The sequence below is a fragment of the Pelodiscus sinensis genome, unplaced genomic scaffold, assembly GCF_049634645.1.
Source record: "Pelodiscus sinensis isolate JC-2024 unplaced genomic scaffold, ASM4963464v1 ctg34, whole genome shotgun sequence".
Classification (NCBI taxonomy): domain Eukaryota; kingdom Metazoa; phylum Chordata; order Testudines; family Trionychidae; genus Pelodiscus; species Pelodiscus sinensis.
Window position 1 is genome coordinate 529,673 of NW_027465849.1, and position 13,181 is coordinate 542,853.

The 13,181-nt window shown below is 49.6% G+C and overlaps 1 protein-coding gene across 1 annotated transcript; it reads left to right on the forward strand.

Moving 5' to 3' along the window:
* Positions 1-746: 746 nt before the first annotated feature.
* LOC142823743 (uncharacterized) lies at positions 747-12,762 on the forward strand. Its single transcript, XM_075915060.1, has 7 exons — positions 747-963; positions 2,426-2,470; positions 4,391-4,588; positions 5,495-5,563; positions 6,933-6,982; positions 8,400-8,431; positions 9,994-12,762. Exons 1-7 carry the CDS (start codon positions 747-749, stop codon positions 10,319-10,321), a joined length of 939 nt encoding a protein of 312 aa, XP_075771175.1. The 3' UTR covers positions 10,322-12,762.
* The last annotated feature ends 419 nt before the right edge of the window (positions 12,763-13,181 follow it).

Below are 13,181 nucleotides of genomic sequence, written 5' to 3' on the forward strand. Positions count from 1 at the left end.
GTATCTCACCGCAGGGGAGATTCCAGCCTGGCACTGACCCCACGTCTCCTTTCTGTTCCCAGCGCTGAGCCCCAGCAGCCAGAAGATCTGCTCAGCTCCCGGTGAGTCCATCTGTCTGTCTGTCCTCAATGCACCCAGGGCCTTTACCTCTCCCCCACCGGGCACTCCAGCCACCACCCCTTTGGCTTCTCGCTGCTGAATGCGGTGCCAACAGCAATGGCTTGGGAAGACGGGCAGGCCTGGGTGGGAGTCTGAGCAAGGTGCAGAGGCCTCCCAACTGACCTCTCCCTTCCCTGCTGCCTCCCAGCTCTGACCCAAGGATTTACCTTCCCTCAGCACCAGCTCCCAGCCCTTGGCCTCACTCCCGGCCGTCCTGCCCCAGCTGCATCCGTCAGTGACCTCAGCAGGGCCTGCTCTAGCACAGTGCACAGCACCAGGCATTGGCACCCAGCCCGACCGAGCCCTGAGGCCTGTACACAGCCCATTAGCTCCTGGGGTAAAGCCTCCGGTCAGCAGAGAGAGCTCGTCCCCCATCTGCCCAGCTGGGTTGGGGACAAAGCCTCCATCTGAGACACGGCCCAGACCCTCTTCTACTTACCTCCTGCCCCACTGACAGCACCAGGCACCAGCAACACCCCACTGACAGCTCTGACCCCTTCCCCTCCCCAGGTGCTCTCCCTGCCCCCACCCTCTACCTGAACCAAACGTCGGCCCGGCCGGGGGACTCTGTGCGGGTCAGGTGCTTCATGTCCTCCTGGCACCTGGCCACCCGCATCGTCTTCTGCAAGGACGGGGAGGAGGTTTCAGTCCAGACGGGCTCAAAGGAGAAGGCCACCTACGACTATGAGCATGTGGTGTCCGGGGGCAGTTCTGGGAATTTCTCCTGCGGGTACGAGATCAAGGACAGCGACAATCAGGTGACCAGATCCCAGCTCAGCCACACCCAGCGCCTCAGTGTCACTGGTAAGGTGTGAGCTGTGCGTCCGTGCGTGTCTGTGGGTGACATATCCTATCTTAGCCCTGCCCAGCAGAAACTCAGCATCCTGGGAATGGGGTTAATGACAGTGTGAGAACAGCAATTAAATGACACCCCCCTCCCCATCCAAACTGACATTCATCAATTTCCAAAATCTGAAACAAAATATCTCATAAAACGTCTTTGTGCAAAGTGTGTCCCAGGCAACCCCCCCTTCCCCCCCTCCGCTTCCTATGTGTTTCACCCCATCCCGTGTTTCACCCTCACCCCTTCCTGTGTGTTTCACCCTGTCCCGTGTTTCACCCTCACCCCTTCCTGTGTGTTTCACCCCATCCCGTGTTTCACCCTCACCCCTTCCTGTGTGTTTCACCCTGTCCCGTGTTTCACCCTCACCCCTTCCTGTGTGTTTCACCCCATCTCGTATTTCACCCTCACACCTGCTGTGTGTTTCACCCCGTCCCGTGTTTCACCCTCACCCTGTCCTGGGTTTCACCCCATCCTGGGTTTTACCCCAGGGCTGGCCGACAACATTTTGGCACCTGAGGTGGGAAGCTCAAATGACACCCCCATGATTCCTCACTTGGGCCAAAATTTTGAAAGGTCTCAATTCTGCCTCCTTCCTATTCTACTCCTCTCAGGGTGCTGCTCTGCTGCCTACATATGCACCAGCAGCAGACACAATTTTCTATACTCTGGGTCCTAGTGGCGCTTCCCCTCCGTCCCACAGTCTGGCACCTGAGGCAGTCATCTCAGTTTGCCTCATGGTAAGGCCAGCCCTGTTTCACCCCACCCCTGCTGTGTGTTTCACCCCGTCCCATGTTTCACACAGCTCATCTCGGCTGGCCCAGCCCTGGCAGCAGGGTGACGGGATCATCATAGAAATGTCAGGCTGGAAGGGACCTTGAGATGCCGCCAAGGCCTGCAGGACAGAGTGAACCTTGACCAGCCCTGACACGGGGCTTGTGCAGCCTGTTACTAAGCTCTGACCACGGGGACTCCAGACCCTGCCCTGGAGGCCGGTTCCAGAGCTTCTCCTCCCTGCTACTGAACCGAACCCTCCCTTGCTGCAGATTAGCCCCATCGCCTCTAGCCCTGCCCTCCGTGGGCCCTTAGAACCACTGATCCCCGGCCCCTGTGTAACAGCCCTGAGCAGCTTTAGAGACTGTTACCATGTTCCCCGGCTTCTTCTCTCAAGACTAAACCTGCTAAGGATGTAAAATCCTGTTTAATTAGTTACCTGCTGAAACATTAAGTTTAACCAGTTAAAGAAGGCCGGGCTGCAGCACCTCCCTCCCCTTTCTCTCCATGGCTGGCTTGGAGCGGCCCCCACACCATGGGCTGCTTCTGATGCTGCACTGGGCTGTCAGCTGACACCTCCCCTGTCTTACACACACTCCCATTGCTGACTCTGATCCAATTTGTGACTCACCCTGTGTGTTTATGGCCCAGGTGACAGCTCCAGCAGTGACAGTGATGGTGATTCATTCCCCCCAGGTAAATGCTCCTGAAGTGTTTCTGTGTTGTGGGGTCTTTATTTAGGGCAAAGTAGGTCCTGGCCTGGGCAGCCCCCACTGTGCGTGTGATTGCCATGGCGATGGATGTAGGAAATACACCACATGCAACAGGGTGATGGGATCTTCCAACGCAGAACATTCTCCCTGCAGCTCTCCTAGGCTTTACCCAGCATGGCTGAGCCAGGCAATATCTTCACAGGGAAGGAAAATGGCTCTTTCAGAGGGGGCATCTAAATTCATGGGATGGGCAAGTTTCCTCCGGAGTTCCCTGTCCCCTCTGCTAACCCAGCAGCCAGTGAGTTATTGCCTTTCCCTGCGCTCACTGGGTGGGAGGTTGCTCTGGCACCAGACACATCATCCCACCAGGGCTCCCATCCCAGGTTCTGTCTCCGTGTCATTAGCTGGTTTCGCTTTGTGCTCCAGGCCTGGCCCAGAGTGTCACACCCGGCCTGTGGGCAAACGCCTCTGCCAGGAACCTCAGCCCAGCACCAGTGTCTGGTTCCCAGGGAAAAACTGAGCCCCAGGAACTGAACTGATCAGAGCCCAAACCTGGCTGTTTGCCCCAAATCCCTGCAAAGTGTCCGCATCAGCAAACCAACCCCTACCTGAGAAATTCTGACCTTCCTGAACTGTATTTTCATCCTGAATCAGGAGAAATAGTCAAACATTCAGATTTTTCCATGGAACAGAAATTTAGCAACACTGAAGTGACCTCGTTGAAAAGTTTTTATTTTGAAGAAACAGCATTTTCCACAGAAAACTGCTCCGCTGGGTATGTAGCACCGACAAGCAGACCCAAACCTGGGAGCGCTGGAGCTTAGTGCAAGTGACAAGCAAATAAAAACCCCCACCAAAAACACTGACCTGGCCCCCAAATGAGAAGACAGACACTGCCAATATTCCCTTCATACTCCAGAGTCCAGGGACAGGGGGTGGGGGGAGCGGAGCAGCCTAGTAGATTTTGTGTGCTCCTTGCAGTAGGACAGCAGGGGCTGTGGGGCGGGGCTGTGGGGAGCCTGAGCCTTGAGGCTGGATCCAGTCAAGCCAGTAGCTGGATGCGGGCCCCGGGTCTGAGGTTCCCCACCCCAGCTCTACAACTTGAGCTAAAAGTCAGTTGTAGAGCAGACTCATGGAATCTCTAAGTATTTAAGTGCTGCTACATGGGACAGGGATCCACACCCAGTAGGTGTGTGACTTTCAGGTAGATCAGCCCCACTCGTGTCTGCTGGATGCCCAGGAAGCTCTCAAGTATGAGCTCAAGTCCAGCCCTATCCAGGACAGCACCTAGGTATGTGGTTCATTTTAAGCACCTGTGGAAAGTTATTTGTGCTGCGCTGAATCGTGATGCTTCCTGGAAGCAGGGCAGTTCCCACAGGAATGTTTCCTGCTTGAGGAACTTGCCCTGGCGGGAAGGTAGAACCAGATTTATTTCTAGAAAAAATTATGAACAAAACTTGCCATGGATAATGTCAGTGTTTTGATGGGGGAAAAAAATCATGAAACTGAACAAACATTTTCCTTTGGTCTTACTTTGACTTAGCAGTTTCTTTGTTCAGAACATGACCTAAAATGTCAGCTGGAAACACAGAGGGTTTGGCTTTGTTTCCTTTCCAAGGGACGTTTGTCTTCCACTTCTGCATTTGGAAATCTAAAATGGAACAAGCCTGTTGGTTCTAAACCAAGCAAAACGGTGTCTTCCGTATCCAAATTATTTTAGGGAAAGACAAAGAAGGTCCTTGCACATGAACTGCTTGGGGGGAAATTTTGTTTTCCTGTAATCGATGTTTGGATAAAAATAAACTTTGGCAAGAAAAATTGGTTGTAAAGCTTCAGTGAACTTTTACTCCCTAAGAACAGCAGATAATGTTGACCTGCAGGTAACCGTGAGGTGAGCTTCCAGGTTTACTCATGGAAACGTCAGGGGTCACTTACCACAGGACTCAGCCAGGTCCAGCCAGTGGGAACTGGCCGGTGGCTGCTTGGAGGGGCCATTCACAGCGAGGTTCTTTCCTAGGGCTGGATCTAAAGCTCCTGTTGGGAATTGCAGTCCCTGCTGTCCTGGTGCTGGCTGTGGCGCTTTGTTTGCTGAGGAAGAAAGGTGGGTATGAGAGTGAGGCCGAGCCGTGTTAGCAAATGTACAGTCAGTCGTGGCAGAGACACCCCTGAGATCCCCTGTTCCCAGTGTGCCTGGGATGAGGGGAGAGAGATGAGATAGACCCAGTGAAATGATCATTTGGTTTGGGGAGGCTGGGTGGATGCACAGATCAAAGAGACAATGAAAGAGTTTGTCCTTGTGATTAGTAATTTGTGTTACAGTAGCACCCTGGAGCCCCAATCAGGGGTGAGAGCCCCACTGTGCTAGGTGCTGTACAATATTTATTAGGTACGTTACTGTCGTGCCCTGGAGCCCCAGTCTGGAGTCAGGACCCCCCTGTATCCAGAGCTGCACAGATCAGCAATGAAGGGGAGAGTCTCTGCCCCATAGATGGTCACAAACTATGACTCAGCCAGGTGGATGGACTATCAACACGCAGGTCTCTAAGGCTTTCCTGCATCAGACCCTAACAACTCTGCGCACAGCTCTGCCCTACAGCCTTTCCTCACAGGGCCCCAGCCCCCAGCTCTCACAGCCTCCAGTCACCCTGACCAGCTCACAATTGGCTCAGAGCTTATGGGATTGCCAACTAGTCACCAATGTGGGGACTTTGGAAGTCACATTTTCAGGCTTTTCCCCCTAAGCAATAGGGTTATACGTCTACTCTTTTTAAATAAAAGCCGAGTTTCTGACTGACTTCCCAACTCTCAGACCTGGGGCTTTGAGTAGAATACGAAACACTGGGAGGGTGGAACTAACATTGTGAGATTTGGGGACGCTGTTTCCAGGGCCAGTCAGTGGGTCCGGTGCGGGAGACCGCTGGGACACGCCGTGGGGCTGGGGCTCTGTGTCAGTACAATGAGGGGCTGGAGCCATGTCACTCAGTATCTCTCTCCCTCTGCCCGCGAGGAAATGTGGCCCCGTCTCTGATCACTCTGTCTCGCTGCTTCCAGCTGGGTCTCTGCGAAGGGATCAAAGGTAGGAGATTGTTCCCTCTCCCATCTCCTTTCCAGTCAGGGTCCCTTCTCTCTGCCCCGCAGAAGGGCTGTCTGTCTGTCTCCTGCTGTCCTGCTGTGTGTGTGTGGGGAGAGGAGAAGGGCGAGGTGAGGGGAGAGGGGTGTGTTTTTGTTCTGGAGCAGTTTTCAAAAAGCCCAAGGCAGCTGGAAGTCTCCGGTGGAAGTGGGGTCTGGGGGTTACAAGGAGACGCTTTCAGGAAGGGGTTTGCCAGAGACATGTTCCCGTCCCATTCGCCGGCAGCAGCGGGCGCAGGTTGTAGTTGCCCCAGGGGTGTGAAGGAAGGAAAGTGACTGGTTGCTCAGGGTTTGGGGCTGGTCGGCCGGGCTGAAGACAGAATTGCCAGGCTGCTGGGCGAGACGTGCCCGGCCTGCACCACCCAGCACTTCAGCAGTGATTTAAGGGGTGTGGGGCTCAACTGCAGCAACAGGGGCCAAATCGCCAGGCCCCAGAGTGGCTGCCATGTTTGCCCTCCCCTCCCCCCCATAGGCGGCACTTGGTCGGCCACAAAATGGCACCAAACGACCTAGCCTGGGAGACCAGCTCATTGGGCCCCAGCTGCCCCCAGTGCCAGGGGAGCTGCTAATTGCTACTGGCTCGCTGTCTGCCCCACCCAGTCAGAGGGCTCAGAGGGGCCCCTCCCCACCCTCCCATCACAGAGACCTGCCGGGGACCCCCTCAGACCTTGCCTAAGGGCCACTCCCCATTGCTCTGCAGCCAACGTCCTCCACTCAGGGCTCCCCCAGACTCCTGCTCCCTCCCCCACTTTGACCCTTTGCCGCCTGGGAGGCCAGCCGCAGCTCCTCTGAGGGCCACGGGGCCCAAGCCAATTAATCAATTGCATGATGCCCTAAGAGGGAGACCAGGAAATCTACAGGCCCAGTCTAGATGGGCGTGATGCGGGGACAGCCAGGGAGTCCATGGGGTCTGAGCACAGAGAGAACCGGGTGTGGGGAGGCAAGAGGCAGTTTCCAGGTTCTGCCAGTGTCCGGCCCAGCCTGGGTTCCCAGTGCAACGACTCTGCCTGTAAAGCCAGTGGGGACTGGTGGCAGGGGACAGGACACAGAGCCGCTCAGTCCTGGGACCCTCTCCCTGACTCTCGGCTGTACAGCTCGGCCTCAGGGATCAATGTTCAGCTTCCAGCCCTGACAGTGTGAGCAGGCCTGAGCCAGAAATCCAGTGTCATTTGGGTGAAAAATATGCAAAGAAACTGCGTATGAGCTGAAGGGAGCTGTACGGTCCTGGCAGGAGAACCAGCCATGGGAAGAAAGCTTCTCACAGCTTCTCACCAATATGCGTCACTGACACCCTCTGTCCTTCTTACTCTCCACAGGGAACGAGTCCAGCGTGACCCCTGCAGCGCTCCTGAAGACGAGCATGAATGTAAGAGCCTTTGTAGAGCACTGGGGTCACCAGGGGCACCAGCACATGGCATAGAAATATGGGGGTTGGCGGTAAATGTGGTAACTGGTGGGGGATGGGCAGATCCCAGATCAGTGTGTCTGGCTGAGAGTTACAACAACAAACTGCCTGTGATAAAAGTGAATGAGGATAAAGAGTCCTCAGGGGTCCCAGGGCTCAGACAGCTGTTTCCCTGAGGTTCCTTTGTTCCACCCTTTGCCCATGATCCCCAGCCCTGCATTGCCCGGGATGTTACCACTTCTCCCTCTTGGAAAGGTCACATCCCAGGGAAAGCTCCCATGGAAAGTGTCCATCCCTGTCACTGGGAGCTGGAGCTGCCTGGGGGCTGTCCAATCCATGTGCCCTGTGCTAATGCACTAGGATATGACAGTACTGCTATAAGTCCTACAGACTGGGCCTTGACAAGGAATTGGTGCCCATCCATTTGCTCAATTGTGAGGCCCAATGATGAAGGCTGAGATATGCATGTGGGAGATATGGTTGTCCCAGAGTGTGTGAAGCTGGCAATATACCTTGTTCGATACTCCCGGAAATGTCTAAGGTTTTTGGAAGCCCTGAGCAATTAGTGTCACATCCCAGAGAGAAATTTTGTCCTTGGGAAGCAAAGTCACACACAACTGGCTGGGCTCTGTTCCACTGTATTATAAACTAACTCAATGAATTATTCAATGCTCAGCCTGGTGGGAAAACAGGGGTTTTCCTGTGAAACATTTAGATATATATATATCTATTGGTTTTTCTCAAAAATTTCTGTGGGAAATTTCAACTTTTCCATGGAATATCAAACATTGAAATATTTCAACTGTAAAATAAAATATTTAGATTTGAATTGGGTGCAAGAGGGCCTCATGGGAGCTGTCATAAAGCTACCTCCTACTCCTGGTCTTCTATTTGAGCTGGGCTCTCTAGCTCTCCCAGAATGCGCCCAACGTGGTCTCAGTAGGCAGTATAAGGAGTTCCGGGTTGCAGTGCATTCTGGGAACTGAAGTCCAGACAGCCTGTAGAAGAGACTATCAACACAAGGCCATTGAACTACAAGTCCCATGAGACACCATGGTGGTATTATTGATCAGAATATTTTTGGGGCCTGTCCAAAATATTTCATTTTTGGGCTGCTCATTTTTTAAATAAAACATTGACCTTTTCTGTCAAAAGCCGATTCTGCCCGTGACAAAATAGCTCTGTTGAAAACTCAGACAGGCAGTTTTCATTGGGCATCTTCAAAAGCTGAATTAAATCCTTCTGTAAAGTATCCTCGAGTGTCCCAGATCAGCCCTAGCTAGGGGAGGCAGGAGCTGTGGGGTTATAATTGGTTTTTCAGGAGGTGCCTTCCTTTAAGGTTATTTACAGCCACGTGACGATGTTATTCTCTCCTCAGATGCCTCAGTGGTTTGGCCGGGAAGAGCCACGGTGAGTCGCAGCTTTTATTAAGGACAAAGTCATGTGAGAAAAAAGAGCCATTGGTTTCCCTGTTCCAGCTCTGCAGGGACCTGTGGGCTTGGAACGTGGATTTATTCAGGGTTCCCAGGCTTCAGGTCAAAACAACAAGGGGTCCAGTGGCATTTTAAAAACTAACAAAATTATTAGGACAGAAGCGTTTGTGAGGTACAGCTCACTTCCTCAGATGCTTGAAGAGAAAGAAAGGCAGGGATACAGAGACGGGAGTGTCACATCAGTGCAAATTCAGTCAGGTTGGAGGAGGCTCACTTCCAACAGGGATGAGAAGCTGAGAGTGATGAAAGAGTGTGAGGGATCTTGGTGGATTCACTTACAAAGACGAAACAGTCGTGTTTCCTTGGACACAACAAGAGCCACACATACAAAAAAAAAATACTTCACGTGCTTCTGGCTCCAAACCTCTTCCCCGCCAGCACTCTGCCCAAATGCTCTCTCTCCTGCTCAGCTTTTACTCAGAGTCCTGCTCCAAGTGCTCCTCTCACTCTGTCTTTCTGGTTGTGTCTGAGGTGTATCTGCTGGTTCTGTCACACATCCCTCCCCACGCCTGTGTTTCTGTCCAGACCCTGAGGAACCCCTTTGGATAGCCTGGCCCTGCCATTCCCAGACATGCCTGCGGTCTAGTTCCTGGTTGGTAGTTTCCCATTGCTTCAGCTGGAATTGAATAAAAGGGCATTTCATAGTTCCCTTATTTAGTCTGAATGGAAGGTGCTTCTCACGGCCACCAAATTCAACAAGGTGCTGTGATTGCCCATAGATCAAAGACACACTTGCTGGGCTTTACCCACTCTCCCTGATAACAATAGGATACTAAAAATGGCCCAGAACTGTTATAAATATTGGCCTTAACCACATCAATGATTAAAATATGAAACAGGACAGAAAAAAACAGAATTGCCTGCAGCACAGAAGAGTCCTTATTTTACATAATAATGCCCCATCCCAGGGAGAACTGGGCATCACCACCACATCAGGGGTGACTGGCGTGGAGAGAGGGAGAAGGGCTCTTTTGCCTTGCCGGCGGGTGTCAGAGCAAAGCCCAAAGTGACCTAGTCAGGGGCAAAAAAGGGCCAGATGGAGAGAGGTTATGTAGGAAGTGGGGATATTGGTGATTCCTGGCCTAGACTTGCAGTAGAACTGCTCGGACTGTTTCTACAGCAGTTAGGCATGTACAATCCTGTGTAATCAATTAACAGATTACATTTTATGTTTAACTGGTTAACCCATTAAGTAGGGTCATGTTGGTGGGGAGAAACTTCAGCCTGGCTGGAGCAGCCCCCTTGTCCACAGGGCTCCTGGCTCCTGGCTGCTCTCTCCATGGGGTTGCTGGTCCCCTGAGGCTGCCAGCTTCTGCTCCCTGATCCATGAGGCTGCCAGCTGCTGGCCCCATGGGGCTGCTGGCTCTTGGCTGCTGACTCCCAGTCCATGGTGCGGTGGGCTCAGCAGGGCCAGAGCAGCTCTGCGCCCATTCACACCCCTAACAGCCGTGTTGTCAAAAAGGCTTTTTTTGGCTTTAGGTTGGCTCAGCACAAAAGTAACATCTCCATGTTTGAAAGTAAAGCATCCACAGCGCTAGAGAGAACAGACACCGACGTACATGGCCACACTCTGCAACGGGACAAGATGTCACTGATGCTTCACTTGCTGAAATGCAGGGCTCATCGGTGCGCAGTCACATCAGACAACCTCCCCAAAGCACAGGCTGCCTTAAGGCCAGAATGTGGGGAACCTTTTTTGGTGCTACAGCTGGACAATACACAGCACCCTGAAGCTCTCTTGGAGAGATGGAATGTTCTTAGGGCAAGTGCTGCCTGTCTGCCTTTTAGAAAAAAATGTTTCCTATGAATAAAATTGGGGAAGATGCCCAAACTCTGTATTTCCATGCCCTGACTCTTTATATCAACAGTTCAGATCTCAAGTCCTGTCCGCTCTATGCAGAGATTCCACTGCCAACTCAACGTGGCCTTCTCCCCAGATCCCAATTTTGCCTTAAGAATTCATGAGGTTTATGTTTTTTCCTTCCTTTGATTTGCCTTCTGGTGTTTGAGCCTTTAGGGGTCAGTTTTCCCTGGATTTTGCCATAATCAAGAGGGCTAGAAACTTAACTTTTGAAACAAAAGCCAAAATTCTCATGTAATCTGAACACCCCAAGAGCTGGGGCTCTAAGAAACACAGCAACGATCTTGTGAGTCGCTGCTAAATCAGCAACACCGACCACAGCGTTCGGGCCACTTTGGAATTGGCAGTGTTTGTGGCCCTGTCTGGTAAATGCCTTAGTGGCTTGTGGGGAAGTTACAAAATAGGGTAATATGAAAATATGGAATTTCAATATTAACCAAAGCTATTCGTTATCAACCATGCCTTGGTGAAACTACATTTGTTCCCCTCAGCCTGATACTGCAGCTTTGTGGCTGCAAGAGAACCTGATGAGAGCATTTAGCTCTCTGGAAAGCAGTTATTGCATGAAGCAATTGCATTACTTTGGGGTATGAGATGCATGAACCTCTGGAGGCCAAATAGCAGAGGATCCAGGGGTGCAGAAAGGTTACAAGAATCCCCAAAGTCTGGGATTTTCACTAAGAACATAAGAATGGACATTGTGGGTCAGACCTAAGTTTCACCTACCCCAGTAGCCAGTCTTCCAGAAATGGCCAATGCCAGGAGGTTTCTACTGAAAGTCTGGGTCCACACTGGTCTTCGTAATTTTTGGTTTTTAGCTAGTGGCATGAGCTAACAGAAACAATGGATTTTACAAAGCCCCTTCTTGTGGGTGGGAAGGTGCCTTCTTCTGGCTTATACTGCAGAGGTCAAAGATGCAATATTTCCAGGCGTTTCATATTATCTCTTATGCCCTATTTCAAGACTTACACATTGTCTATAAACCCACAATGGAGCCCTGGCACATTCCCAGATGTGAAATATAGCTGTGTGTGTCTCACTGAGGGCCCTGCGTAGATGTAAATATACAAGGGGAACTTTCCAGTGATGAGGAACTTCCCAGCACCTCACATAGGTCAGCCCCAGTTTCTGTTCTCTGACTAGCTGATTGATCTGATGGATTGATCTGATGGGAGCCTTATGCTGATGGGTAAGTAAAATGCAGGGAAACTAACAGGAGAAACGCAACTGATTAAAAATAGTCAGGGCCTTTCACCCAGCTTCTCTGCATTGTTGTGAAGTAACATTGCTACTGTGGTAGCACATCAAGACTGACTGGGGTGGGGGCATTGTGCTGGTACAAACAGAAGGCAAGGGACTACACATGCCCCAAAGAGTGTATGTAACTTTTGGTTTGTCTCTACCACTTTAACACAATTTTTAAAGAAAAACACATGGAGAGCCACAGCTTAGCTTTTTGACGATTTTCAGGAAGGATTGCATAAGGTTAACCTTTGTGTAATTAAGTTTTAAATGAATGAAATTTAATGTTACAAAATGTCATAATGATAAAATAATAGCTTAATATTTACTAAACAACAAGGCCACTTTATAATTTATATCTATATTATTTTAATTACATATAAATATAAAGAAAAATAAATTTAAACAGGTTAGAGCTAACAAACAGTGAGAAGTAATACAGAGGTCTTAAAGCTTAGAATGAGTTTACATGCATTTTGATTAGAATCTTTATTAATTTTATATTAAGGTATCAAGCAATTAAAAATATTAATCATGATCAATTGTGTAATTAAAATGAATCATGATTAAATGTATGATTAATCACTCCATTGAACAATAATGAAATACTATTATTTTAAATATTTTGGATGTTTTCTGTATTTTCAAATATATTGATTTCAATTACAATACAGAATATTTAGCATATCTGGCAGTAAATATCTTGCAATGCCAGCTACAAAAGTACCATGTGAATGATTCTTCTACCTTTCTGGTGACATTGCAAATAAGCAAACAGAAGTATCTCCCATCAATGTAAACCAACTTATTGGACTTAACAATTGGCTGAACAAGAAGTAGGACTGAGTGGACTTTTATGCTAAAATTTTACATTGTTTTGGTTTTTAGTACAGTTATGTATCCCCGCCCATCTACATTTGTAAATTGCATTTTCACAATAAAGAGATTGCACTACAGTATTTGTATGAAGTGAACTGAAAATACAATTTTTAATCATTTGTACAGAGAATATATTTATACTCACAATTAATATTATTAAGTGAGCATTGTATACTTTGTATTCTGGGTTGTAATTGACATCAGCATTGAAAATGTAGAAAAACATCAAAAAAGCTTTAATAAATTTAAACTGGTATTCTGTTTAAGTGTGATTCATTTTTAAAATCATGATGAATTATTTTCAGTGAATCACACGAGTTAACTGTGATTAATCAATCTCCTTACTATATATAGTTTGCTCCGTGAAAACCACATTTTTTTCTCTTGTGTATGCAACTTTTTACGTGGCAATGATGGAGACTCTCTGATCTGTTGGACTGTGTAATTACTTATCTACTGAGCATTCCCAGCCTATTACACCCAGTTTCAAAACATGTGGATGGTGTGCAATGCTAACTGTGCATCTGCCTAGCAATAATGCCCCAGACACAATTTATTCCTCCCCCTTTGATCAAAAGCTTTGACAGAGAAAGCTGCCTATTAGGCATCCAGGTTACACTCAGGCTATGTCTACACTACTTTTTTTGTGGAAGAGACAATGCAAACGAAGTGCTCATTAGCATTT